At 38.7% G+C, this 24,655-nt stretch overlaps 1 protein-coding gene across 5 annotated transcripts in view; it reads right to left on the bottom strand.

The window, feature by feature from the left end:
- Positions 1 to 896: 896 nt before the first annotated feature.
- TBL1X (transducin beta like 1X-linked) overlaps positions 897 to 24,655 on the bottom strand; it is a 198,166-nt gene continuing 174,407 nt past the window's right edge. For all 5 annotated transcript variants that reach the window (XM_017812276.1, XM_017812274.1, XM_017812275.1 and 2 more), the window contains 10 exons: positions 21,533 to 21,674; positions 18,636 to 18,699; positions 18,436 to 18,533; positions 16,851 to 16,911; positions 12,236 to 12,357; positions 11,037 to 11,111; positions 8,542 to 8,669; positions 7,230 to 7,395; positions 6,398 to 6,499; positions 897 to 5,351 (listed from right to left, as the gene is read on the bottom strand). In XM_017812276.1, the coding sequence (XP_017667765.1) occupies positions 5,325 to 5,351; positions 6,398 to 6,499; positions 7,230 to 7,395; positions 8,542 to 8,669; positions 11,037 to 11,111; positions 12,236 to 12,357; positions 16,851 to 16,911; positions 18,436 to 18,533; positions 18,636 to 18,699; positions 21,533 to 21,674 (985 nt within the window). In that variant the 3' untranslated portion in view covers positions 897 to 5,324. The remainder of the gene's footprint in view (positions 5,352 to 6,397; positions 6,500 to 7,229; positions 7,396 to 8,541; positions 8,670 to 11,036; positions 11,112 to 12,235; positions 12,358 to 16,850; positions 16,912 to 18,435; positions 18,534 to 18,635; positions 18,700 to 21,532; positions 21,675 to 24,655) is intronic.

Here is a 24,655-nt window from a genome sequence, read left to right as displayed (position 1 = left end):
TTTTAACGGCAAGAACAGGAAAAGTTCCAAAATGGAACAGAAATCATAATCTGTTGGCTGTCCCAGGTGGAAACCAGAATTAACTGCTTCTGTTGGCTGCTTGAAGTGGTAGTGTCCTACACCCTCTTATATCTATCTCTATGATTTAGAAATTACTTTCTATCCAAATCAGCTCCTCTCTTCCCGCACTGCACATACTTGCTCCTTTCCTGAACAGGTCTGTGTGAGCTTGTTCTACAAGACCTTGGACCCTTGTTGGGGACACCTTGCTGACTCTAAACTCTGTGACATGGATCATCTTTGCAGGGAGACTCTGCCTGTTGTTCTGTTGTTCCCCCACTAAGCCCATGTCCAGGGCTGGTCTGGTTTGTCCTCCCACCTCTGGGATGGCTGTGCCCCTTCTGAGATTTAATAAGCTTGGGGTCACATCTATACATGTAAGTAACCTGTCATAACTGTATCTGCTGTTATATTATCGATAAGTTTCCTTCACTAGTGATAACTTTATAGATAAAATATTATATACACACATATATACACTTTATTGCTGCTACTATTGGGTGCTGCTATAACTGAGTGTTGCTATCAGTTAATTGCTGCTGTATCATTGATTGTTGCTATACCAATGCTTGCAGATAATACTTTGTAATAGCTTGATATATATATAGCTGTACTTGCTAATCGTGAGTTTTAAAGAAAATTAGAGGCTGAAGTCTCCATGCCCTGTGTATTACAAAAGCTATGTATGCACAGCTGTGATTTTTATACACCCACAGGTCAGGTAACCCTTTAGATCACAACACCACATCACAACTTAAGTCACCCAAACCCAGCTCTGAAGTATAGGATGCGAAATAGCCAGAAAAGAATAAGAAACAACACGCACAGAATTCTCTAATATCAAAATATAGCAATTTATTCAAGACACTGAATATGATCTGTTGATTCTCTCCTTAAAACAAATGAGCTACAATACACAAGGTGAATTTGAAGAAAGTGTGGGTGGGGGAAAAACAAAATAAGGGTTGATGTTGTTTCAACAGAACCTGGGAAACGCTGAAATGAGAACCAAGTCTGGCTGCAAGTCTGACACAGACAATAAAAACTGCAGAAGCCAGAATTCAGAATTTCAGTGAGTGGCTGAAAGAACATTTCTGCAATTGACAAAGAACCACATATTTTAAAAAGGCAGTAAGAGGAAAAAAACGGAGGAAAAATTAAAAAGGGAAAAAGAAAAAGAAACCCAAAAACAAAGCAGACCCTTACATTTGACAAAGTGCACTTCACTTGGCTCTAAAATTAGCTATTTTTTTATTTTTTTTAAAAACAAATTGAAAGGAAATTTCTAAGATGTAGCATGGGGTTAATGTGTGTATAACCCTGTAAGTCAGGCCCTTTATTGCCCCATAAGGGACCCAGTGTTTTCTACATAAAAGATTCAGTATCCTTCTAACCCACAGAGTGGAGTGGTTTTTCAGAAACTGGTTTTTTTTTTCAATTCCAGGCCAGTTCCAGACAGCCAGCAATGATAAAAATCCAGCAAGTCCCTGGATGGTTTCACAATCCTGTGTGGTCACTTAGGTTTTTCCATTTCTCTTCTGTTACAAAGAACTATAAACAAAATTATAAAAAGAAATTTTATGAAAAAAACGAACTCCCCCAGCCTGTTGCTTCGTGCAGTTCTGTTTTAGGGGAGCTGCAGGAAGGCTCTGCTGGCTGGAGAATGCTGCTGCTCTGCTGTGGTCGAGAAAAGCGAGAGCTGTGGTCGAGTAAAGCAAGAGCTCCTACGAGCACAGTTCTGCAGGTCTAGGCTGAGATGAACTACCGGCTGGAAAAGCCTCTCTCTCCACAAGTCCTATGTCCTAAAGAAACCATCTCCTTAGGCTAGGATTAACCTTTGCAACTACACCTTCTGTCTCCCTTAATAGCTGACAATGATCTACTACAGAACCTTTGAGGATTTTCCAATCTTTTGGGTCTGGGGAGGGGAAGGAAGGTGAATTTTTTCAGCTCCTCAAATGTGCTGCTTTTACATCTGATGGTCCGTATAGAAAACTTATAGCAGCAGCCTCTCTCATACATGGGCTTTGCAAACCAACTGATATTCAAATTTTTTCTCTTGGCTTCTTACCTCCATGTAGGCAGGCAGAGGAAAAGTGGTGTTCTCACAAATTAAAAAAACAGAAAAAGAAAAAAGCAAGAGGTGGGACGGACACTGCACTGTCATCTATAGTGGCTATCCCAGGAAAAAGCACAGCCTGGGAAACACAGGCTATGTAGCCAGTCAGTCATACAGCGTTGCTGGACTCAGATTGAGAAAACTCATCTCTTCAAATCCTGAGGTCTTGCCTATTCTGGTGTCACTCAGGGGACAGAGGCAAGGCCAGAGCCCCATCAGTGCTGCCCTCTGCCCCTCTGCTGCCCACAGAACTGCAATTTCTGCCTGTTATTCTCAAAAATGCTACCAAAAAGCAGCTTAGGAAGTTAGTTAACCGTGTACATGCAATGACTGTAATCAAATCATTGACCCAACCGTGCTTTATAAAATCACATTATGCCCTTGTATTCAAATTCAAGCCTCTCTTTGAGCAAGTAGTCTTTTTTTAAAAAAGAGTAATGATTTTAAATTCATAGGTACATGTGGTTATTATAAAACAGTGCAAAACTGCCACATGATGATCTACAGCCCATGCCTGTGGAGCAGAAAATTAAAACCAACACATAAATGCATTTAACACCAAAAATAATCCTTGACACCTTCTAGCATCCAATTATTTGAGATAAATTACAAGCAAGCCTGACATTAATAACCAAAATTCCACATAACTGCTTTCGCCTCAGGATTGAGAAACATTTTTAGCAGTTATTTCTTTCTGTTCTTTTCTCCTTTCCAAAGGTGTATTTTTAAGAAACATTGCTGAAGCTGGCAGTGACCAGTTCCACTGGAAGGACTAAGATCCTGTACAGATGCAAGCATAAAGAGAAGAAAACTCAGGATAAAAAGTGGTGTACAGATTCCACGATGATGCTGTGGTGCTCATCAGGTCTTACACCACCACTTCAGCCCCAGGGCTCTGAATTTGCTCAGATGAAATCACCACTTCAACGGCTGTGATCAAATCCAAGGGGAGATGCCGTGTTACATCGACTTTGGGCAAGAAGGTACTACATATGTTAATCTCTCTCCTACAGATCCTAGCCTAGTCTGTGGGCTAGAGAGGACACCTGTTTGACTCAGCCAGTTCTGAGGATCTAAGTAACATCTGCCACCACCCCAAAGTTGCCTTATAGCTACAGAACTTTCAGTAAACTCTGCCTATGTGTCCTTCTTTGCATCCATCATTTCCTCTTAGAGTAATGTAGTCTTCAGTTGGCATCTGTGCAGGTGTCAGGGTTACAGTAAAGAAATCTAGTCCAAAGTGGATAGGCGGTGCTTTGGAACTCTCCATTGTCATTCTGATCATTTCACCCACCTTAACTTTATAGTGGTATGTATGTTGAGATACAATTTATATATCTTTTATGATGATGTCACCTAATGAAGTATTCAAAGTTGTCTTCTGAGTACCACACTGAGGACTCAAGGCTAAACCTGCCTGGGCAGACAGCGAGCCTCCAAGTGCAGTCCCAGAGCTTTCCTAGCAGGATGCAGCACGTGCACGGCTGAGGGTGACAGCAGCACCACATACCACCAGAGGCAATGGAAGAGTCTGCTTCCTGGTGTTTGTGGTCCATGGATGGACAGGAGCCTGGCAAGAGCCCATTCTTCAACAGTGACAGATGCAGTCAATATATTTCAGTTCACCTGGTCTCATCAAGTCAGTGGTAAAACCTCACTGACTTACTGGAATAGAAACAGCTGAGTGGAATGAATAGTGGAAGGCAGCACTGCTCAGTAAGGCCATAGGCAGCCAAATCCATGTTCTGTCGAAATTTGAACTATCTCTAGAGGGAAGAAGATACACAAGCATTTTCTCCTGGCTACCGAAAACAAACAAAAATATAGACTAGAGAAGAAAATGAATGCTGTATTTATAGTCTCAAACTTATGAATCTCTTTGAATAAGTGTACCTCATCAAACAGTCATAAAAAATGAAATGAGACTATATGAATGGCTGGATGCTGGAAGAGGGCCCTTAGTAAAGGACTGGTATTTATTGTATCAAATGACATTTTTTTTACAGCACTTTCTGAGAAAGAGGAGAAAAAGGATACTGCACCTTTCATGTTACCTGGACTCTGTGTCATTCTTTTTGCTTGAATTACACAACTGGTCTACATTTTGTGGTAATTTTAGGCTTTTAAAACAGTTTAACATAAAAAATATTTTTTTTCCAAAAATACACTGGGTTCTTTCTGTTAAAAGTCATCTTTCTCCTGTAAAAATCTTCCCCAGCACTGCATTCTTATATAAAGCACTTATTACACAATTTGCTGAAAGTGCCCTTGAGACGTTAAGATCTGAAGCATGGAGGATTTTTTTTTTCTTTTAAATGGAGAAAAAGAAAGGAAAAGGAAGAGATAGAAGAGAGGAGAAGCAGTCTGTCAAAAATTTTCATTGTCACGTCCACCTGGTTGCATCTACTATGGGCATACAGGGAAAAAAGAAAAAAAATAAAAAAAGGGCAAGAAGAAAGAGGAGAAAACAAAAAGGAAGGAGAAGTTGGGAGTGGAAGGGAGAAATAAAAGGAAAACAAAAGTTTCGTCCTAAGCCTGGGATCTTCCAGGCTGTAATATTCCAGCTGATAGAAAAACCACGGAACAAAAAAAGTAGTCTAGAAAATAGAAAGTGTTGTGATTACAAAGTTGAGCATTTCATCAGTACAAACTGGTCTTTGAACGTCCTTTGGGAGAGCAACTGTAGTGTCCAAATTGGAAGGAAAAAATACAACACCGCATGGAGGAGGATTTTTTTTCCCTTTTGGTTTATCACAGCATTTTTCTTTTTTTTCTTTTCTTTTTTTTTTTTTTTTAATTATTAATTTTTTTTGGCACAGCTTTTTTTATTCCCAGCCATCAGAGCAAGTTCTCAGATGCAAACCAAACAGTGCAATGCCTAGCTGGTGGCTTCATGCTTCCAAGGCTGAATGTTCCAGGTGGAAACCATTCCCTCCCCCTCTGAAGTGACTGCGTTTTAACTCCTTGATGAAGGTTACGGACAAAATACTAGTCACCTGCGGCCAGGGAGAGTTGGTTTCATGGTACACTCTAACTTTGTTCAAGTTCGTACAGTTCTGGAGCTGTTAAGAATAGTTTTGAAGAGTGCTTCTCCCCACACATTCACTGCTGGTCCATTTGAAATTTCTTCTAAAACATTTCACTTCTACTTCCGCAGATCTAGAACACAAACCTGCAGGGAAAAGACCCAGCATTAAGAACCATTTCTGAAGGTGATGTGGCAGTCCCCCTACACAGGCTGATCATCCAGCTGAACATCACACTCCCCAGCTTCGAAACAGCCTGTCTCAAGGACTGGTTTGCATGCACACAAATAAAGGAACAAAACGACATGGGAGAAAACCCAAATGAAACATACACATTTAACAGGGCTTCCCTTGGGTTACAAACATTTTGGTGGCACATCCCAGATAACACTATGGTATGATACTATTCAGTTACCTAAATACAATTCCACTTCTGAGATAGGTCCAAAATAAATGCAGGCTTGGCAGGCATGACAGTGGACACGTGACCATTTGGAGCAGCTGTTGGAAGCCAGGCATGGCACCGTCTCAGATGGCACAACTAAGCTCAAGCAACTGAATCACGTTCTAGGTGCGCCCCTTGTTAATACCAGTTGAAAAATACTGCTCCAAAGTAGTTATGCCAGCCAGCCATGTGTGTCCTTCATAAGCTGATCATGATACAACTACAATTTTTTAAAAGTAACATTAACAGTGAAAACAGTAACGAATAATCAGTATTTCCATGGCAATATTTCTCCTTTACCACGTGATGAAATCTTTGGGAATCATTCCTTTAGCTTCTCTTATTCAAGGGTAAACTTCTGTAGGATCAAACTCGGAAAGCTCCAGGAAAACCGTTTGTTAGAGAGTTGACTGCTGTGGTATGATCTTCATTAAAAACTGACAATGACAGAAACAACGCTACGGTTGTTCTTGTTAAATATGCATTTAAAGGTCATTCTCATTTTCAGCAATATTCACCTATTCCATAATCATTCGTCATTTCCAATAGAAACATAACCTTCTAGCATTCAAAACCTTTCAAAGCAGGAGCATTTTCAATATACTACACAGAGCTACTTACTTATGTCTTGAGCTGCCTTCACCTTTAGCTCTGTCCACAAGAGGTGACACGGCATGCATGTATTTTGTTGGTGCTCCCCAGAAAAGAAATCTCCACTCAACCTTTACAATATTTAAAGATCCTTACCGATCCGTCTGATGCGCTTGCTCCCACTTTGTCTCCTCTAGCATTCCAGCAGACTTCAAAGATGCCCCCGGTGCCTCTGTAGCTATGTACTAGAGTTCCACTCTACAACGCAAAACAGCATGCAGACATTTGATACAGAAGTTCCCCTTCTTTTTCTCTGTCGTGTGGCACTATGTTAAAAAGCAATAGCGAGGGGGAGCTATTCCCATCACCCAGCTATGGCTGTCTCCATAAGGTGCTGAAATTAGGAAACTGGTCTTTGAAAATGAAGAGTAACAGGCTCCTCCAGAAACAGCAGGAGTGTTTTTGTCAACTCTGTAACAGTAAAGGCCTGGGGAGTTAGGCTGTAAGGTCTTCTCTAAAGTTTGTTGCTATTTCAGGTTGTGAGGCATCAGTATCCAGAATTACATCTGTGGAATTATGATGTCCCACTTTTCTCCAGAATATCATCAGTCCCCAGCTTGTACACCCTTTGTATCTATCACTTCCTCTTCAGAAAGTCTAAGCCAGGAGCATCAGACTCACACCTAAACTCAGCTTGTAACTACATAAAAGTATCCCCTATTGCTAAGAACCAATCCACACCTCTGCTTCACAAAGCTGATGACCCAAAACAACATACCTTTTCATGCATACACAGAACACTGAGCAGAAATGTACTGGACAGTCACCTCACTGCACCTGAGTGACTCAATTGCTATGGATTTGTATCAGCCAACACAATCAGGTTGACCTTGGCTGGCAGGTCAGAAGTACACACATTTTCCATTTAAGCTTTTGCTATTAATGTGTCACCTAAACCAGCATGCGCTTCACATGAACAAAACAGTACCTGAGTATTCCATATATGGACACATTTGTCAAAGGACCCACTGGCTAGATATTTTCCATCAGGACTAAAAGCTACACTGTAGACGGGCTCTTGATGTTTTGTTAATGTATGGATGCAGACTCCTCGGTCAACGTCCCACAGCCGAACAGTGGAATCAAATGAAGCACTGCAACAAGCATTCAAACACAAGCATTGTTATAATTTGGGTGTTAATCCATTTGTAGTGTGATACTGTAAACGTTATAAAAGAATACCACAGTTTTTTTGGCTAAGCAAGACAATGTTTCAAACAGAAAAGCTAATATGTACCACAGCCTTTATGTTTTTTATGTTAAGAACTATAGCTATAGAACTGAATTCTTGTATGAAGACCCTTCGGGCTTATCTATGTGTGCTGTATATAGCCCTAAGAGGGCCAAGCTCCCTCCTTTTGAGATTCTACCTGCTATTATTCAGGAAGGTCGAATATATATTATCATTAATAGGATAAAGGGTTCCAAACAGGTCTTATTCCTAATGTGAATTCACACGGTTTAATGAATTAACATTCTGTAATTCTCTAGAACTGTGGTTCTTTTTGCTTTGTTTCAAGGCTGCTTTTTGCTACACTCCATGTAAATCCCAAACCACGGGCTTAGAGAAAGGCAAAGGAAATAATTGGTATTAAAAATAATATTAAAAGAATAACTCCAAGAAAGTCAAGTTTTTCACCGTCCACTCCCAGACTAAAGAGTAAAATAAATAAACCAGTTTTGACACAACTCCTCCCCAAACTCCATACCCCATGAACTAATTTGACAATCCCACTGTACTACCATCAACTGCCATTCTATAAGCAAATATATTTCCTAAACTCAAAGAATAATTTTGCACAGATTTTCTAGTGGATCTTTAACGATTATCCAAGCTTTTCTCTGTTAGCTAAGAAGGCTACAAAAACTGTCTGTATCTGCCCAGGAGAGTTTTTAACCTGACCCTGGTTAAAAACCATTCCAGCTGGCTGAATAGGTGCCATTTGCCTCAGTACTTTCACTCATAACAACCCCATGCTGAATGTGAAGGCGCAATGTCAAATTTACAACCCTGTAACCAAGGCAGCTGAAAAGTTAAATATCACATGACTCAATTTTCCTTCTTTTTCCCCCCTTCCTTTTTCAAATATGAATCCTTTCCCTTTGTATCCATCCCTCTGAGTTACAGATACTTTTTAGTAGAATTGCCTTCAGGAAGACTGATGGTGACATGACAGTAGGGTTACATGTCAGAAAGACGATCCTTCTTGGCAGGCAAGAGAAAGAGGTACGTTTTTTACCTTGCTAACATGATGTTGGAGTTTGGGTTGCTGGTGCCTGGTCCCGTAGGGCTCCATTTGATAGTATAAATCTCTTTGCTGTGAGCCTGAAGATCATGTACACAGGTATCTTGCTTCATACTCCAAATCTAAGTCAGAGTAATAATGAAGGGGATAAACAGCAGTGTTACTAATCTCTTCTCAGCTGAGTTATTTCAGTCCTATGTTATTCTCACCATTTGTTTATTTAAGATCTTGACCCACATACATACACATAAACATAATTTATTAATGCAGTAATTTGGCACACACATTAAAATAACTCCAATAGGGGAAGGAGTCACATATCTTATAGTATTTATTCAATAGCTGAGAAGAATTAAATAGTTGCTGTACTACCCATAACCCATAAGTGTATTTTCATAAAGAAGTTAAAGGTAATCTATTTAGAGAAGTTTAACTTGAAGTTTAAGTCACACAGTCATTTTAAAAAATGAGAAGAAAATTGCACTAACTGCTTAGAACCTAGCAATTTTCTCTTATGCAAGTAAAATTTTCCTTTCCCTCCATTTGTCTTCCTCATGCTTTTAACAGTGCAGAAGATGGAAGACGATCAGCTATTTATGCAGTGTTACATGGCCAAATACTTCAGCATGAGATGAAGAATATGCTCAACAGAGATGACAGGTAATTTAGTCCATCTTTTCTTAAGCTAACTGAGAAAATAAGATGAAGCTAATTCACAGCAGGGAAAATAACTCAAATTTAGTCACTCAGTTTCACAGAGATACCAAAAAGGTAGCAATGGTTTAACTCAGTTGTTGTAAGTCTGCACTATGAGAGGAATGATGAGCTCTTATGATGAATTCCCATCAGTGGACCTGAGACTGCTTTTGGAAATGCTACATAAAGCTCAGCCATGTTCTATGGCTAACAGGCAAGCATGTTCCAAGAAGTTAGAGGAAAATATAATGAACTCCAAAAATAGAGAAGAAAAAGAAGTCTGGGAGGACTGATTTACGAAGGAAAAGGAAGAAGAATAATTGCCTGAATTTGGAGCATTTGCAGTCTCCATCACTGAAGGTTTTTAAAAACAGGTGAGGTCAGGGATAGCAAACCCCTAGTTCTTGTGCCAAATTCAGTGGTCAGGAATTTGAACTGGTACCAACACCACCGAGCCACAGTGGTTTTTAAAACACAGCACACAACTGGGCACCAAAAAGTTGTGCTACCACTGGGTCAGGACGTTTAAGAGAGGAAGAACAGTTACTGCAATACTGCTTTGCGGCAGCATAACAGACAAGGTGCTCCCTTTTCAGCCCCATTTTCTGTAAATTTCCAATTCTGCGAGTAGTTTTCAATAATACATTTAGAATCCAGAATAATGAAAACCTCAGTGGGTACACGTGGCAAAGCCAGAGCACAACAGCAGAAGTCAGGTTGCTTATGAAGAGGAAACACTTGTAACACTGACATTCACTTAGCTCTCATCTGCAAGTTCTGCTGCTCTCTCAGTTTCATGCTAGAAATGTCCCACGCTTCAGCTGTGTCAATCAGCAAGGGAAAGAGGTATGAGTCTTAATTAACACAACCACACTATGAGGAAATTATTACTGGTACAATTCTATCCACAAAACCAAATCTTTCCTGGGATATTTGCTTTGTTCAAGGAACCAGCATAAATCAACAGTCCAGCAGGAGGGCTTTGCTTTTAGAACATACAGCTATTCCCACACAGATACAGCCTTCATTTGATGTCACTGGGAAAAGAGAATGAGAGAGAGGGCTTTGGGCTGGAAAAGCTCTATTGTGGAAAGCATTTCTGCAAACCAGATATTAGCAATACTGTGCTGATACAGTACCAGGTGTGCTGGTAAAGCAGCTTATGCTGCCTGCGAGCCAGAATACATATTCATTCCACCCAGCTTCAGGCCCCTAGCAGAGGCATGTACATCAGCAGCACAGCTACCACACACTTCCTATACAGGGAATGGATAAAGATAGGCATCTTCAGAGAGGAATTCAGATTTTTGGTGGGCTCTGAATACATATGTTGTGTTCCATTGCTTAGTCCAAGACTATTAAAAAGAGAAAAAGAATACTCATATGGCTCTAATGAAGTTATTTCAGAAAAAAAAAAGACACCAAAGGGAAAGAAAACGATTTTTATATTTTTTTTCAAAGTGCAACCAATTGACTGCTTCTTATCAGGCTTGTGCTTCTGTTGACAGTTATGCAGGTGTATATATATCTGTGTATATTTAAAGTATGACTTTTCTGTGACAATGACATATCAGTCACGCAACACTTATTTGGATAGTATGTCTCAATTTTTCCAGTGCCTGCTTCTCTGTGCTCTATCTTTCAGATTAACTTTTAAGAAATATGGGACAAAATGGAAACTACTGTTCATGCAGAGTTTTAAGTGGTACAGCACTATCGTTCTGGAGAAGATGAAAAAATAGACATAATTTTTGTCCTTACTTTCTGAACAGCAGGAATGGAAATTATATTACCTTTAATGTCATATCATCAGAGCAAGATGCTAGTAGCATGCCAGATGGGTCCCATTTGATTGCGTTAACTTCGTTCTGAAATAAAGAGTGAATTTTTAAAGTAAATATTCCAGTCACTGCACTGTACTGGGCACTCAGCAGAGGGCACTCAAGGTTTATGTATGGAGCAAGTTAACCCACAAATTACAGTCCTGGGTGCTTTTAGGGGTGAACAAAAGCAGTGCTGCCTTCCCAACACACTATTTAAGTGGCATTTTGGAGTGGAACCATTTTATACTTGTGAACAATACAATCAGTCTTCTGATGTGTGTTCTGGCATAAAGTCTCTCATATCCTTTCTTCATATGCTGGGATTTAAATAAACCCTCAAACAAGACAGATTGATACAGCATTAGCTTCTTTTTAAAATGGAGGCATTTATTTCATCAATATTCTGACAAGTGTTCAATAGAAAACACTGATACTGGTGGGGTGTAAAGTTTTATGGAGTTTGTAATTCTTAGTATTGCAGCTCTACAACAATGTTGGTCTCTTTAAAGAGAGATATATATGTGTAAATGAATGCAAAATGGTGCATTTTATATAATCATAAAAAGCACCAGTATGTTGCTAGGAATGTACAACCAGTCACGAAATATCAGTTTAACCACAGACTAGGAAAAAGGTCTCCAAATGCAGTTTTTCCTCAATGGGAAGACAGCAGGTTCTGGAAGTTAACATCTAAATTACAGGTTGGTAGATGATAGCAGTTTTTCTCACAAATGAAAGCTAGAAAAAGTAACCTTTGATGGTTATTAAATACCACCAGGAAAAGAGGGGGGAAATACATCTCAAATACATCTTATTAGATTAAATTGGTTCTAAAATTGAACAATGGCTGGGGGTAAATTGTTTTCTCCTTGTTTACAGCTCTCATTAACTAAAGGAAATTAAGCTAGTGAAAAACAAAATCTTATTTATTAACATGCCTTTAGTCTGCAGCTCATGCTACATATAAACACTCTCACTGTTTAAGCCGCAGGTTTTGCCTCCTACAGTGATTTAGAACATTTTATCCCTTCTCACAGACTGTGAATCACTCCCAAGGAATATGTTTTTAGGGAAGCAATGGGGTGTAACACCTTTAGTGCTAGAACACACCCTGCAAACACATCTGCCATCCTTGTAATATGCTGCTAACATTTTGGTCTTAAACTTACTGTGTGTCCTTGAAAGGTTTTAACGGGACGATCACAGCCAAGTCTGCATACATGAATGCACATGTCAGTGCTGCAGGAGGCAAAAGTAGTGTTGTTCTGCCAGTCTACATCCAGAGCAGGAGCTGTGAAGTACAAACAACAGAAGGAACATCAGGGAACACGGCAAAGAAACAGCTACCCCAAATCATTTTTCTCCTGTCACCTATATGGATCAAACAGACTACAGGCTAGTTCTTGGCCTGTCACCTGCTGCCTGTTATAGGGTTGATTAGGAACTGTCTGAAGGGCACAAATTAATTTTTTTACTGCAATGGATAATCTGGATGCTTTGCATGGCATCTGTTGATGAGAATCTTTTGGGTTGTTACATAAGAGGGGGTAAAACACGACCTCCACCCTCTCTGCTCCCAGTTACATATGTCTCTTGGGCCATTTCTAGCATTCAACCCTCTGTAAGCCAGTTCAGTGAAGAAACTGAAAGAAAACTAAAAAACCCCATGAATAATTCCATCTGGTTAGAAACTGATGTTCCTGTGAATGCCAGACACAACACATTGGGAAGGTAAAGACACAGGTGGCATCTCCCTTTGCACCAGCTTTATGCAACCACCAATACAAACCTATCGCTCTGTGCAGGCACCCGGATTAATAACACTGACATTCAGTTTAATTTGGTTTGGGACTGATTTTAGACAGGTACCATTGATCAAGCTGATCTGAAATGAGAGGAAGAGTTTCTGTAGAGGGTTTGGCATTAACTAGTACTGAACTAATGAAACTTTGCACACAGATAGCACATGAACGTGTAACTAGTGCCTGTGTGCAACATACACACTTTGCAAAAAGTATGGGAAAAATACCCCAAACAACTTTTACAGCATGTCACTGCAGACTAAAAGCATGCGCAGGAGCCGGAGGGTGCTCCTGACAAACAGCTTGCTTGTGTTTCTTTGCTGCTTGGGTTTTTTTCCTCAGGAAAGAGTTTAGCTGCCCTCCAGAGGATGACATAAGACTTGCTAAAATACAGAAATCTTCATTCTCAGCACACTATAGTGAGAGGAAAGTGTGTCAAAAAGAGACCAGTATAAAGCAAACAAAACTGAACCTCTTTCTGGCAAAGATACAATGCAAATTTATCATTAAAATGAAACCAAGAAATTCCTTATTCAAATATGTTCAGAAAGATACTTTGGTAATACAGAGGTGAAAGGATATCTGGTCTTCCAAGCCTGTTAGATTTAAATATGTTTTTCCTGTTGTAATTTTTATGAACTGCAGAATGAAACAGGATCCCCATCACCTTCTGAATCATCAGGTAGCTCCCTAAATGAGAATGGAGGGCTGAAATTGTTTCACATACAAGTATTTTTTACATTATTAACGAAAAAGCTCAATAATTCTGTAAGATAGGTAAGGAATTACTACATTGCAGAAATATAAAGGAAATTTCTTTAAGAAAGGCAGACTACTTTTGAGTTTTCCAATGAACATGAATGAGGATCACGAAACAAAAGATTTTGTTTCTTTAACTGCCTCTTTGTCTTTCTTTTTACGCTGCAAGCTTTGCATTATTAATTCAGAGTAAACAAAAATCTATCATCATTAATAACAATATGCCTTCAGGGCTAATATCTGGTATGATATGTATGAATCAAAAAGTAATTTTCAGAGAGCTACTGGCACCTAAAGCTACGGATTTACATTGCAGCATAATTTGAAACATAAAGTGCTGATAATTAACACCGATTCATTTATTTGTGTACTCAATCATATGTTTACTGGAGAAGTAACTACATAAAATGGTCTGAAAGAAAACAACCAAACATGATTCTTGATGCAAGTAATCAAATTGCCAGAGTGTTCCCAAAAGCACAAGATACTAGCCAACTGCATAAAACCAATTAGAATATCATCTAATAAAAGCAGCAACAAATCTGCAAGAAACACAGCTAAAATAAAAACCAACAATAAAAGTGTTACAATAATTATCCATTAATTTAGGCTTTTTCTGAACAAATTTAGGTGTGATTCAGAGCACTTAGGTCACAGAATCATAGAAGGGCCTGGGTTGGAAGGGGCCTTAAAGATCATCTAGTTCCAACCCCCCTGCCACGGGCAGGGACCTTTCACCAGGCCAGGTTGCTCAGAGCTCCACCCAACCTGGCCTTGATGGAAAGGGGTATCCCACGCAGGGATGGGGGCGCATCCACAGCTTCTCTGGGCAAACTGTTCAGGTGCTTCACTACCTCCCCAGTACAGAATTTCTTCCTAATATCTAATCTAAACCTAATCTCTTTCAGTTTGAAACCATTCACCCCTTGTCCTGTAACTACACACTTAGATATCTAAAACTGGGTCGTACAAATAGCTCTCTCGGTAGCAATCAACCAGTTTTTGTTCCTGCACACATAGATATCAGTCCACATCTATCACCAGATGTCAAAATTGGATTACTTTGCTCCATTTTAAAGAGATAAGTTTTGTGAATACATATTTTGATCAAATGCCCCACGATGACTCATAGTTTTGCAAAGAATAATGAAACCCTAGAAACTACTTATCTGCATAATTATGTATTTTGACTATAAAACCTTAAAAGTTACATGGGAATACTAATGCACCAATGATATGGAGGCCTTCAAGACCTAGAAAAAGGAGTTTTTTCTTATGTATTTTAAGATGACAGTTTTGTTCATGTAGTTGTAAACTAAATTAATTGTTGTGAAGCAGCAGGAAGTAAAAAAACTTACGTTATTCCCAGGCCAACTATCTCCAAACTTCAAAGAAGTATGTATTAAAGGAAGTGTACTCTGCCTAGACTAGACTTTAATTGTTAAAATGCCATCTTTAATCCTTATGTAGACAAGGTTTTCAGATTCCAGATATGGGAAGGAATTTGCTGTTAGTTTGTTTTCTGGTGAGTAAGTGATTCAAAGACGACAAGGTGAAGTCTTTGTGGCTTTAGACTTGTGAGGACAAAGATTCCATCATGTGAGGACAGACTCCGGCTGATTTTAAGAGGGTTGTGTAGGACATATGCTTTTGGCTTATCAACAACCTCCTGAACAACTAATTGCTTTACTTCCCTCTGAAAACATATTTGAAGTACTGAAAAAAAAAATTAAAAACATTAGCTTCTCCACATCTACACTTCAGTTGTGTCTTATGGTCCAAAGACAAACAAGCATGTATAGTAAGAATTTTTTAAAAAAGTCTATTACTGCAGATGGACATGGGCATATTGCACCGGAAGATGTAGAGAAGTTTTCAACTTGCTAAAAGGGGAATGGAGGGATATGTCCTTGATGCACATCACGGCTAAGACAGCTTATATGTCAGTGAATGTGATTCTGAAGGGGCAACCAAGTTCTGGATCCACAACTATCTAGATTAATAGATGGGGATCAGAGGATTAAGAGTCTCATTAACTAAACCGCTCTACAGTGGAAAGTTTGCTGTTATGGAACAGTTATGATAGATAAATAAATGCCACTGTGAGAAAATCTGTCAGCAGACACCAACTCCTCTAAACGGACAGTTGCATTAATAAGCGAGGAGATGAGTGACAAAAATGCAGAGTATGGATTTGCTGTGTGCATGGACATACTTTTGGTCTTCTGTTGAATAACCATTTTGATGTGCATATTATTAACATCTGTGAAACTGCGAGAATAGGAACAACTAGAAATTGAGCTGAAAAGCATGGGCAAATTAATGTTTTAGAATTAGCAGCAAATATGTGTTTTTAAACACCACTAAGCACCTTGTGAAAGCCTGCTGTGTTTAAAGATGGATTAGTCGAAGTGAACACACAGGAAGATGAACATTTCTAGTATCATCACCTGGAATGTCTTGTTCGTTTTAAACCTGATTTGACTATACCCCTTAAAAATCTTCACTATGACAACTTAGCCAGTTTGGATCACAAATCCAGCCATCATCTTACAAGTCTGGTCTCAGGTGAATTTCAGATTGCATCACTGATTGCCTGATAGTCAAGATCTGTAGTATCTGTGCCATCTCCTGTCTTTTTGCAGCAGATCGTATCTACAAACGACCATCCAAGTAAGGCTTTGGTGCTGCAAGGTTTTGAAATTCAAGGTTGGCAACTGACTTCTGATAATCAGAGAAAGCAAATATTGAAAAATTTCAAGTCAAAATTAAAAGCTAAGAAATTCTTGAGGATCTTAGTGCAGTGGTGAATGCAAGCTACATGACAGATCTGCCTGCTTCTCCCTCAAGTCAGCTTCATTGGAACAGGAACAGAAAGAACAGAAAAGAGCCCAGGAACCTCCACTGAAAATTTTCTCCATAGATCACCACTTGGTACTATTCAAGCACGTATGATAACGACAGAATTGTTCAGTTAGGTAGACATGGCTGGTGTATAAATCCTTTCTTAGAATCAGTTTGACTTTCAAATCTGATTCTCACAGAACTGCATCTTTCTGAAATGAGAATAAACCCACAAGCCATGATACTCAGGATAGTTAAAGCACAAAAAATTTGACTGAAACTTTTCTCTGGCAGATACATTTTTACAAAAGGATAAAGTACATTGAGAAAATTAAAAACTGAGTTTCATTTTCCTAAAAAGAGTTATGCAAAAAATTACCTGAATGGAAAGGAAATTGCTGTTTAGCTTCTCCTGTGTGAGCATCCCAAATTATTGTTGTCTGTATCCAAAGAAAAGGGGGAAAAAATTAGTGACTGTTCAGCTCAGATTAAAAAAAACAGACATCACCTTCACTGAGGGGCAATTCTAAAAGATGTCCCTGATAAAATTAGTGACTGCAGAGCACCTTGTGTGCTAAACAGCTGAAAACCCAGAAATCGCTTCCATGTATTACAGAATAATAATGTAAGTGTAGATAAAGAAGTAACATGCCTACAGAGGAAGCAACAGAACTATGAAGAATGGGCATTCTCTTTGAATAATGCTAGAAGACAAAACTACGCATTTTTAATAAGCATTTTGTTAAGGCTGTTTCAGTTGTCTTCTTTAAAGAATACTTTTTCCCCTTTCCAAAGATGCAAGTTGCATTCTACTCTGAAACTATGCTGAAATACATTTCTAACAATCAAACAACAGGTGAAATGTTTATCTATCAGCAGAGTACATATCACTTCTTGCCACTGAGGCGGGACTAGAGTGTAACTGGCTTACTACAGGTTTTAACCCATACTCACAGCACACATAAGCATGTTCCCTGTAGAGCTCAATAACACCTTCTGAGCAAACTGTCAATTTATTGGGAGTATATACTTCCAGAAAATAAATTAAGGATGCATCATCCTGCTGAGAATGGATCATCTAAAGAATTGCTGCTTTTACTGAGAATGTAAGTTTGCCAGAGTAATGGAACTACCATTGGAAGATGAGTGTAGCTGAACATATACTGAGTATAAGCCACTATTAAAGGGAAGGATGTGAAAATACAGGGATTCATCTAGCCTACAAATCAAATGTACAAGCCCTAGCTAATTTCCACAGACTCCCTCTGCCAGGTGCTGGAAAGAATCACTGTCAGTGCATCTCACCGAAACACAGGCCATGCAGCACATCACTTGGAAGTGTCATTTTTCTCTCTGAATTTTATAAAGGAAGCCAAGGATGACACAAGCATCTAATTTTTAGACATCGAAAGTTAGGCAAGATGAATGCTGCATACTTTCCAGTTTCAGTTTTAATGGATGTATGTTCATCATCATCAGTCATCTGTTCATTTTAATCTCTAATGTGCACTTAGCTGTAACTACTATGTTTTGCTTGATTTTGAGTTCAGAACTACCATTTTTTTTTGCATATTTGCTTAGGAAGCCAAATATATTTTATTCAAATAAAAGTGTTTCAATAATTAGATGAGCTAAAAGGTGCAATATTTTTAAGATCACTTCCTTTCTGTCAATAATTAGTTGATAAAACTACAAAAGTAAGTAATGGAAGCAGTTCATTTCTTAACTGTGACACACTTAAGATAAAATTTTACATATTTTTTTTTCAAGGTAAAATATTTTCCATAAAAATAGTACACATTTATGCAGCCTCAAAATGTAATCAACATGCACTAAAACATATTAAAGAAATGTAAACTTTCCAGGATGTCTGGAGAAGAAGAAAATAATCTTAAGGAATTCAACAGCATAAGTTCACTGATCAGCATATTTATATGTTACAATAATGTATTTTTAAAACTCACTTTATCAACACCAGCACTTAAAATATAATTCCCCTTTTTGTTCCATTTCAGGGCAAATATTGGACCTTTATGTTGACCTAAGGTGCTTGCAAGGTTACCTGGAATAAAGAAAAGGTTCTTATTACAATTTGCTTACAAATTAGTCATATTACAGTTCACTGCTGCTTGATGTTTAAGAAAATAAATGTTGTTTTACTTACCATCTTCTGTCCATATTCTTGCAAAACCATCATATGAGCCTGTAGCCAATAGTGTTCCATCACTCTGTTGGAATATATATAAATGGCAAAGGTCAACACAAGATGAAATCTACCTCAACGAAACCTTTTCCTTCTTTTTTAAGGTTTGCTAATTGTGATTTATGGGAATTCCGAGTCCACTCACTGAGACAAATGATTTAAACTATGCAGACAGCACAGAGGAAATAAACCCCTCTAACATACAGTGAAATACTGGGCTATACCATCAGATATGAGTCATTTAATCAAAAAGATCAGAAAAAGAAAACAAGATATAACAAGTTCTGTGGGCTTCTTCCAGGTAACAAACAGATACTACTTCTTAGACATAAAGAGCCCGTAAGACATCAACAGGTCACCTAAATCCAGACTAAATCCCAGTTCAGTGAAATTCAGTCACCTATACTTGAAAAAAGGACCTAAACTCGTAAGCCACCTACACTCACAGTTAACACCTTGAATGCTATCTACCACCAAGAAACAGCTTTCTACTTGTCTGAACACACACTCCCACATGTGCTCAGGGGCACAGTACCATGATGGACAGCTCGAGAAAAGTTGGATTCATGGGGCCCAATTTAGAGAAAAAAAAGACCATGGATCAGCGAATTACACATATTCTTCTGGAAGGAACCCTTCACAGAAGGGTATCTTCTGTGCAGCCAATGATGCTGCAGTGACTGGGCCACAATGAAAATAATGAAAATGGAACTTGACTCTTCCATCTGGTAAGATGAGTACTGTTGGAGCTGGGCATTTAGTCTTTCAGCTTTTCAGCACCAGGATTAAGAGTGAGATTCATCCCATTTATCTCCAGGTATCCAGAAGTCAGGAGTTAGTTTAAAAGTGATATCTAGTCTCCCTGTATAACTAACAGCATCATATAACTGCACCTCTGGAGTGTAATTCATGATTCCATTTGCTTCAGATTATGCCCAGACCAGCACAAAGGCATGTCTAGCTGTTTCTGCTGACTTAAAGTGAGTCTAGATGACTCGTTTAGATGGTTAAATCTATGGGAGATGAATCCAGTCTTTGGTACCGTGATCTGAATATGACCTGTAGAAATAACCTTTCTTACTATAACATAAATCACATAAATCAGACAAGAACTGATTCGATATCACAAGTGTGAAAATTTCACAGGGAAATATGATTAATATTGTGGTTCTAAATAAACAATAAAGGCAGATGTCATTTCTAGCTTCATGAATAGAAAATTAGGAAAAAGCATAAAATAATCCTTTGAAACATATGCCCACTCCAATCCTCCAAAACCAGTGAGTCAGAGCAGTTGTAGATTTAATTAAAATGTATAATGATGATGGGGGAAAACAACAAAACCTAAGCCAACCTAATCTCACTGTGATATACTCTTATCTGGACCACTGATGAGAACAAAGGTGTTAAGGGCAAAAAGGAAAGGAAAGCTCAGGGACTAGATATAGAGCTAATCCAAATGTGTTCGTGGTAATTAACATTTTTTGGAAAACTCAAAGTACATTGGAAGCATTCAAGTGTTTGAATTAGGAACATTTCCTTACTTTGAGTACTAGCACAATGCAAGTAAAATACTGTGATCAATGAAGTCTGGAAACGTAAGGAACTACTACAGGAAATACTAGACAATGCCTTATATGTTTTGGACAACTTTTCTCATAACTGTTCTGCATCCATTGCATGTTTTCCTCTTTCAATTACTCTTTTTCTACTCCTCAATTCAGTTTCTTCAAACTATTTTTCTTTACCGTGATATCCATAGGAAACAAGTGATAAACATTCTTGAGTTTTATTTGCTTTGTTAGCCTACCTCTACTTTTTGTACTATTCACCAAGTTCTTTCATTGTGCAAATATAAAATACATAGGGGAAAACTACCTTGTGCCTTATCTTTTACTTTTGTGAAGCACCTAGCTCACCTGAAGGACAATAATATTGCAGTGAAGATTAATGAAATCTTGGTCTCTGGCCAGCAACTGAGACTGTACAAAACTGCTGAGAATCCTTTCTGGTTCTTAATTTTTAATCTGTTTTCCTATGAAAACAAGACCAATGTGATCACTCTGTCTGTACTAATATCAGCAAAACAGACAGAATGCAAATGATCTCAAGATTAATTAAAGTTCCTGCAGGGTCTTGTAAGCTCTTTTTACAATGCTTGGTGACAGAAAGGAGACATGAAGCAGCCTTAAAGCTGCCCAGGGACACTGCCCAGACACTGGGGATTCTTAAAAATACCCGTCCACTCTGCTCACTTCAGTATTCTCTGTGCAGGAGCACGTTACCTAAGAGAGGAGGTTTTGCAGGATGAAAGTAAAAGGGATTAGGCAAGACAATTTCACTCAGAAGGTGAGTGGGTAAAGACAGAACAACTACACATGCTCCTACCGAGATAAAGAAAGTAATGTGAATATGTTTTGCTGTGCACAGCACAATTCAAATAAAAGAGGGTCTTGAGAGTCCAACCTCAGAAAAACCTTCACTGGTGCTTTTATCTCCTTGCATGCTAAAATAAAGTAACTCTGAAATGCAAATACATTATTAATTAGGCTTCATTATTACACAGATTGCTTGCTTAATCTTCGTTCTTAAAGTTAACTTCAGTTTATTTTTACCCAAGCTCTTAAAATAGAGATACAAATATATAATTGTTAAGCTTGAAGATGGCAACAGTCCTGGAAAATTACAGCCTGTAGGGGAAAGTTCAGCTATTATGAGTATTTGAAACTGGAGGTCAGTAGGTTAGGACAGAGCTTCTGGTCACCTCAGATATAAAAGATTTGGAGCAGCAGCTGTAATTGCCTCTGAATTAAATTTAGACAGTTAAAAACCATGCACAGTCTTAGAAGTTAGCTTACATTCCAGTCCAGTGAAGTCACATCCTTATTGCTGGGGACATCGTGTCCTCCTTCTCTTATGCAGTGCCTCAGAACTAGCTGAGTGGAACCGCTGTTGCTGTTTTCATTGAGATTCCATATTCTGGCTGTTGAGTCTCCGGATCTATAAAGGCAATTGTGGAGAGTTGAAAACTCCTCTTCGTGTCGACCCATCAAACTGTAAAAACTGCTATTTCTGTTTTCACTGAGAGAATATTACGGCCTTGTAAGAGACTGGAGGAATGGTTGACTGGCTCAAAACCACCAGGAAGTGGAGGGGGAGCAGGGTGAGCTCTGAGTAGGTGGGAGGGCGCGCCACCAGTTCCACGCTTAACGGGAGCGGCTGACCGTGTGCCTTAAAGTTTGCCTAGTTAAGGTCTGAGAAGCGCCTTACTTTGTCTGGATGTTTTAAAGATTGCTAAGTTAAAGTTTGCCAAATGCCTTGTTCTATCAGAATGTTCTAAATTTTGCAAGTAAAAGTCATTGAACCTCCTGAGAATTCTGTTGTTTCTCCCGTGCAGTGCCGAGAGCAAATCCAACTACCTTTCTCTAAACCTACCGAGCAGACTGAGGCATCATAAGCCTTTAAAAAGTAATTTTTTCTTTCCAAATCCTTCTGCACTCCATATATTCTTTAAACAATGCTAACGCACATTTAAATTATATCTATCATCTGAATCCACGTAACAATTTGGTTTATTCAAAGAAGTTTTACCCAAAACACATACACACTCTACATTTTGCACTTCATGCCTTAAAGTTAGTATCACCATAACTGAGACAGTCTGGGGCAAGACACTATCACAAACATAACACTGAAGAGAGACAACAGAGACAGACACACACAGGTTGTGCCACGTGCCTCCTATAAAAAGTGTGCACATTAGCTCCAAAAGGCTTGCCGAGTCCCTGGTGTTCTCAGAGTTGCTGCAGGCTCTGAGCACAGTGTGACAGGACCTGCAGGATCAGCACCTGCAGAGCTGTGGACTGTCACCTTGGCAGCAGCCTCGGGGAAGCGGACCTCTAGCAGTGTGATAAAGGTGCTGCAGTGTCAGCTCCCTGGTCCTGCCTGGGTTCCTCTGACAGCTACTGCAGGAGCAGGAGGGGAACTTAAGGCTGCCTTTAATTTGTCCATGGCCCGTTCATAATGTACTTCTGTTCAGACAGACCAGAACACAGTCTTTGACAGAAGACGTCTTGTAAAACACCCTCTCTGCATTAAATCAAGCTACAAAACCTAAAGATTAGGAAAGTAGAAAGGCAATTTAAATTATTTTTTAAAATTTTAATTTCATTTTCTAAATTCATGTCTACAGGGTCCATCGCTGTCTGTAGCTTGACTGCTCAGCTCATGTTGTCTGAAAAAGTGGCAAAATAGCTACTGACATAGTAGAACAAGACAGAGACAGCATCAGGATTTTGATCTATTTTATAGGCTGATTATTTTTCACAGAGGTGTTTTTAATGCAGGTTGAAACCCTATTTTGCTTAGAAAAACTTTTGAGGAGGAAGAGTTTATCATTATCTGCTTGTAAATAATATATTTATTTTGACTTTGCATAAATTTTTCTTCTAATGAAAAACATCTCTGAGGCAGAAACCAATTTGCAATGGAGTGGAACAGAGTATGATTTCTAGTTAATTCTCTCACTCCCCCTCCTCCTTTTTTTAAAAACAATCAATAACAACAAAAATCAAAACAAAGTACCCTGGATTGCTTGTTTTGCCCAGAAGGTAACTTTTATTTACATGTAGGTAGAAACCTGGAGCAGAATTAGAATCTCTCTTATACATCCAAGAATTCATACAGTCTAGATGAAATTCCAGTGTTGAGATACCTGTTGTGTTAGCTTTCCCTTTTTTAAAGTAAGGACTAAAACTTCCTTTCCTATACACTATCAAGGAGGAAAAGTCTTTCTTTGAAGACTAAAAACCTGAGATCCATTTTTGCTTTGATAAGTCATATTTTACTGAAAAGGAAATCCATCACATGTGAATATTAAATTTTCTTTTGGCCTACTAATAAAACATTTTAATTATTTATACTAAAACTCCAGGCAAATTTTAAACACTTGACATATCTTCAAGTGCAAATATTGACCATGCAATTATTGAACTTCGTTGATCTCTGTGCATTATTTTACCAATAATTTAGCCAAATTTTACACAAACAACAGTTAAACTGTAAAAGCAGAAACCTCTCTGCGTGTATCAATGGCTCTGAGCTCTGCTGGGTCATGGCACATGGGGAAATGTGCCCCCATCTCCTCTGAACCTTTTGTGCCAAAGCTGAGATGTGATGGCTGGCCAGGACTTTGCTTAGCTACTGCTGTACAGCCATTCTTTAATTTTTGGCACTTTATCTTTCATGTAAATGATTAAAAAAGTAATTCAAATCAGGGTAATTTTGGCCACCACAGAGAGCTGTGACTGTAATATAAATCCTTACTTCTTCAGAGGTCTGAAAAACTGACAATTTCACACAGGTTGTCCAGCAAATTAACAAAGTTAATTATGAGGCTCAGAAGTTAAGGGACATATTTAATTGTGATAATTAACAATAGTGGGAACATAAGTCTTTCAAGGCCTGTTTTATTGGTTAACATGCTAAGTAGGAAATTCCTTCAGTGTTGGCTTCTCCAGTATATAAGACTCCAGGACAGTCCTGCTCACATGGTAATAATCCAGCTTGTTATTGGACCCTGTGAATAAAGTACTCAGTCACTTGGCTATCGAATACAATATCCTATTTGCTAGTTCTAAAAGGGTTATGTTTTGTTTTTCAACAGTTTTATTTAGTCAGTTTTCTGGCAAGGCCTGGGCAATATTATTTTCCAGTATTTTAATTTTGTTTTTCCATTTTCTTCTTCCTAAGGCTACATAAGCTATTATGTGTCCCTGCAGAGAGGCTTTATAAGCCTACCAGTGTGTGGCAGGGGTATTTGTGTGTCTTCCCTTTTGTTGCTGGGGGAAAAAACGAGTATTCTCTGCTGTGAAAAATATTCTGATTTCTGTTGAATGACTCAATGAACCCTGACTTATTAGAGGACCATAGTTCAAGCAAAATTCAGTAAGATATTTTATCTCCTTAGCTCACAGAAGCAT

Source organism: Lepidothrix coronata, unplaced genomic scaffold (genome assembly GCF_001604755.1).
Source record: "Lepidothrix coronata isolate B3197 unplaced genomic scaffold, Lepidothrix_coronata-1.0 Scaffold35, whole genome shotgun sequence".
NCBI classification, from domain to species: Eukaryota; Metazoa; Chordata; class Aves; order Passeriformes; family Pipridae; genus Lepidothrix; species Lepidothrix coronata.
Note: the sequence above shows the minus strand (reverse complement) of the source record. Positions and strands in the feature narration are given on the sequence as shown.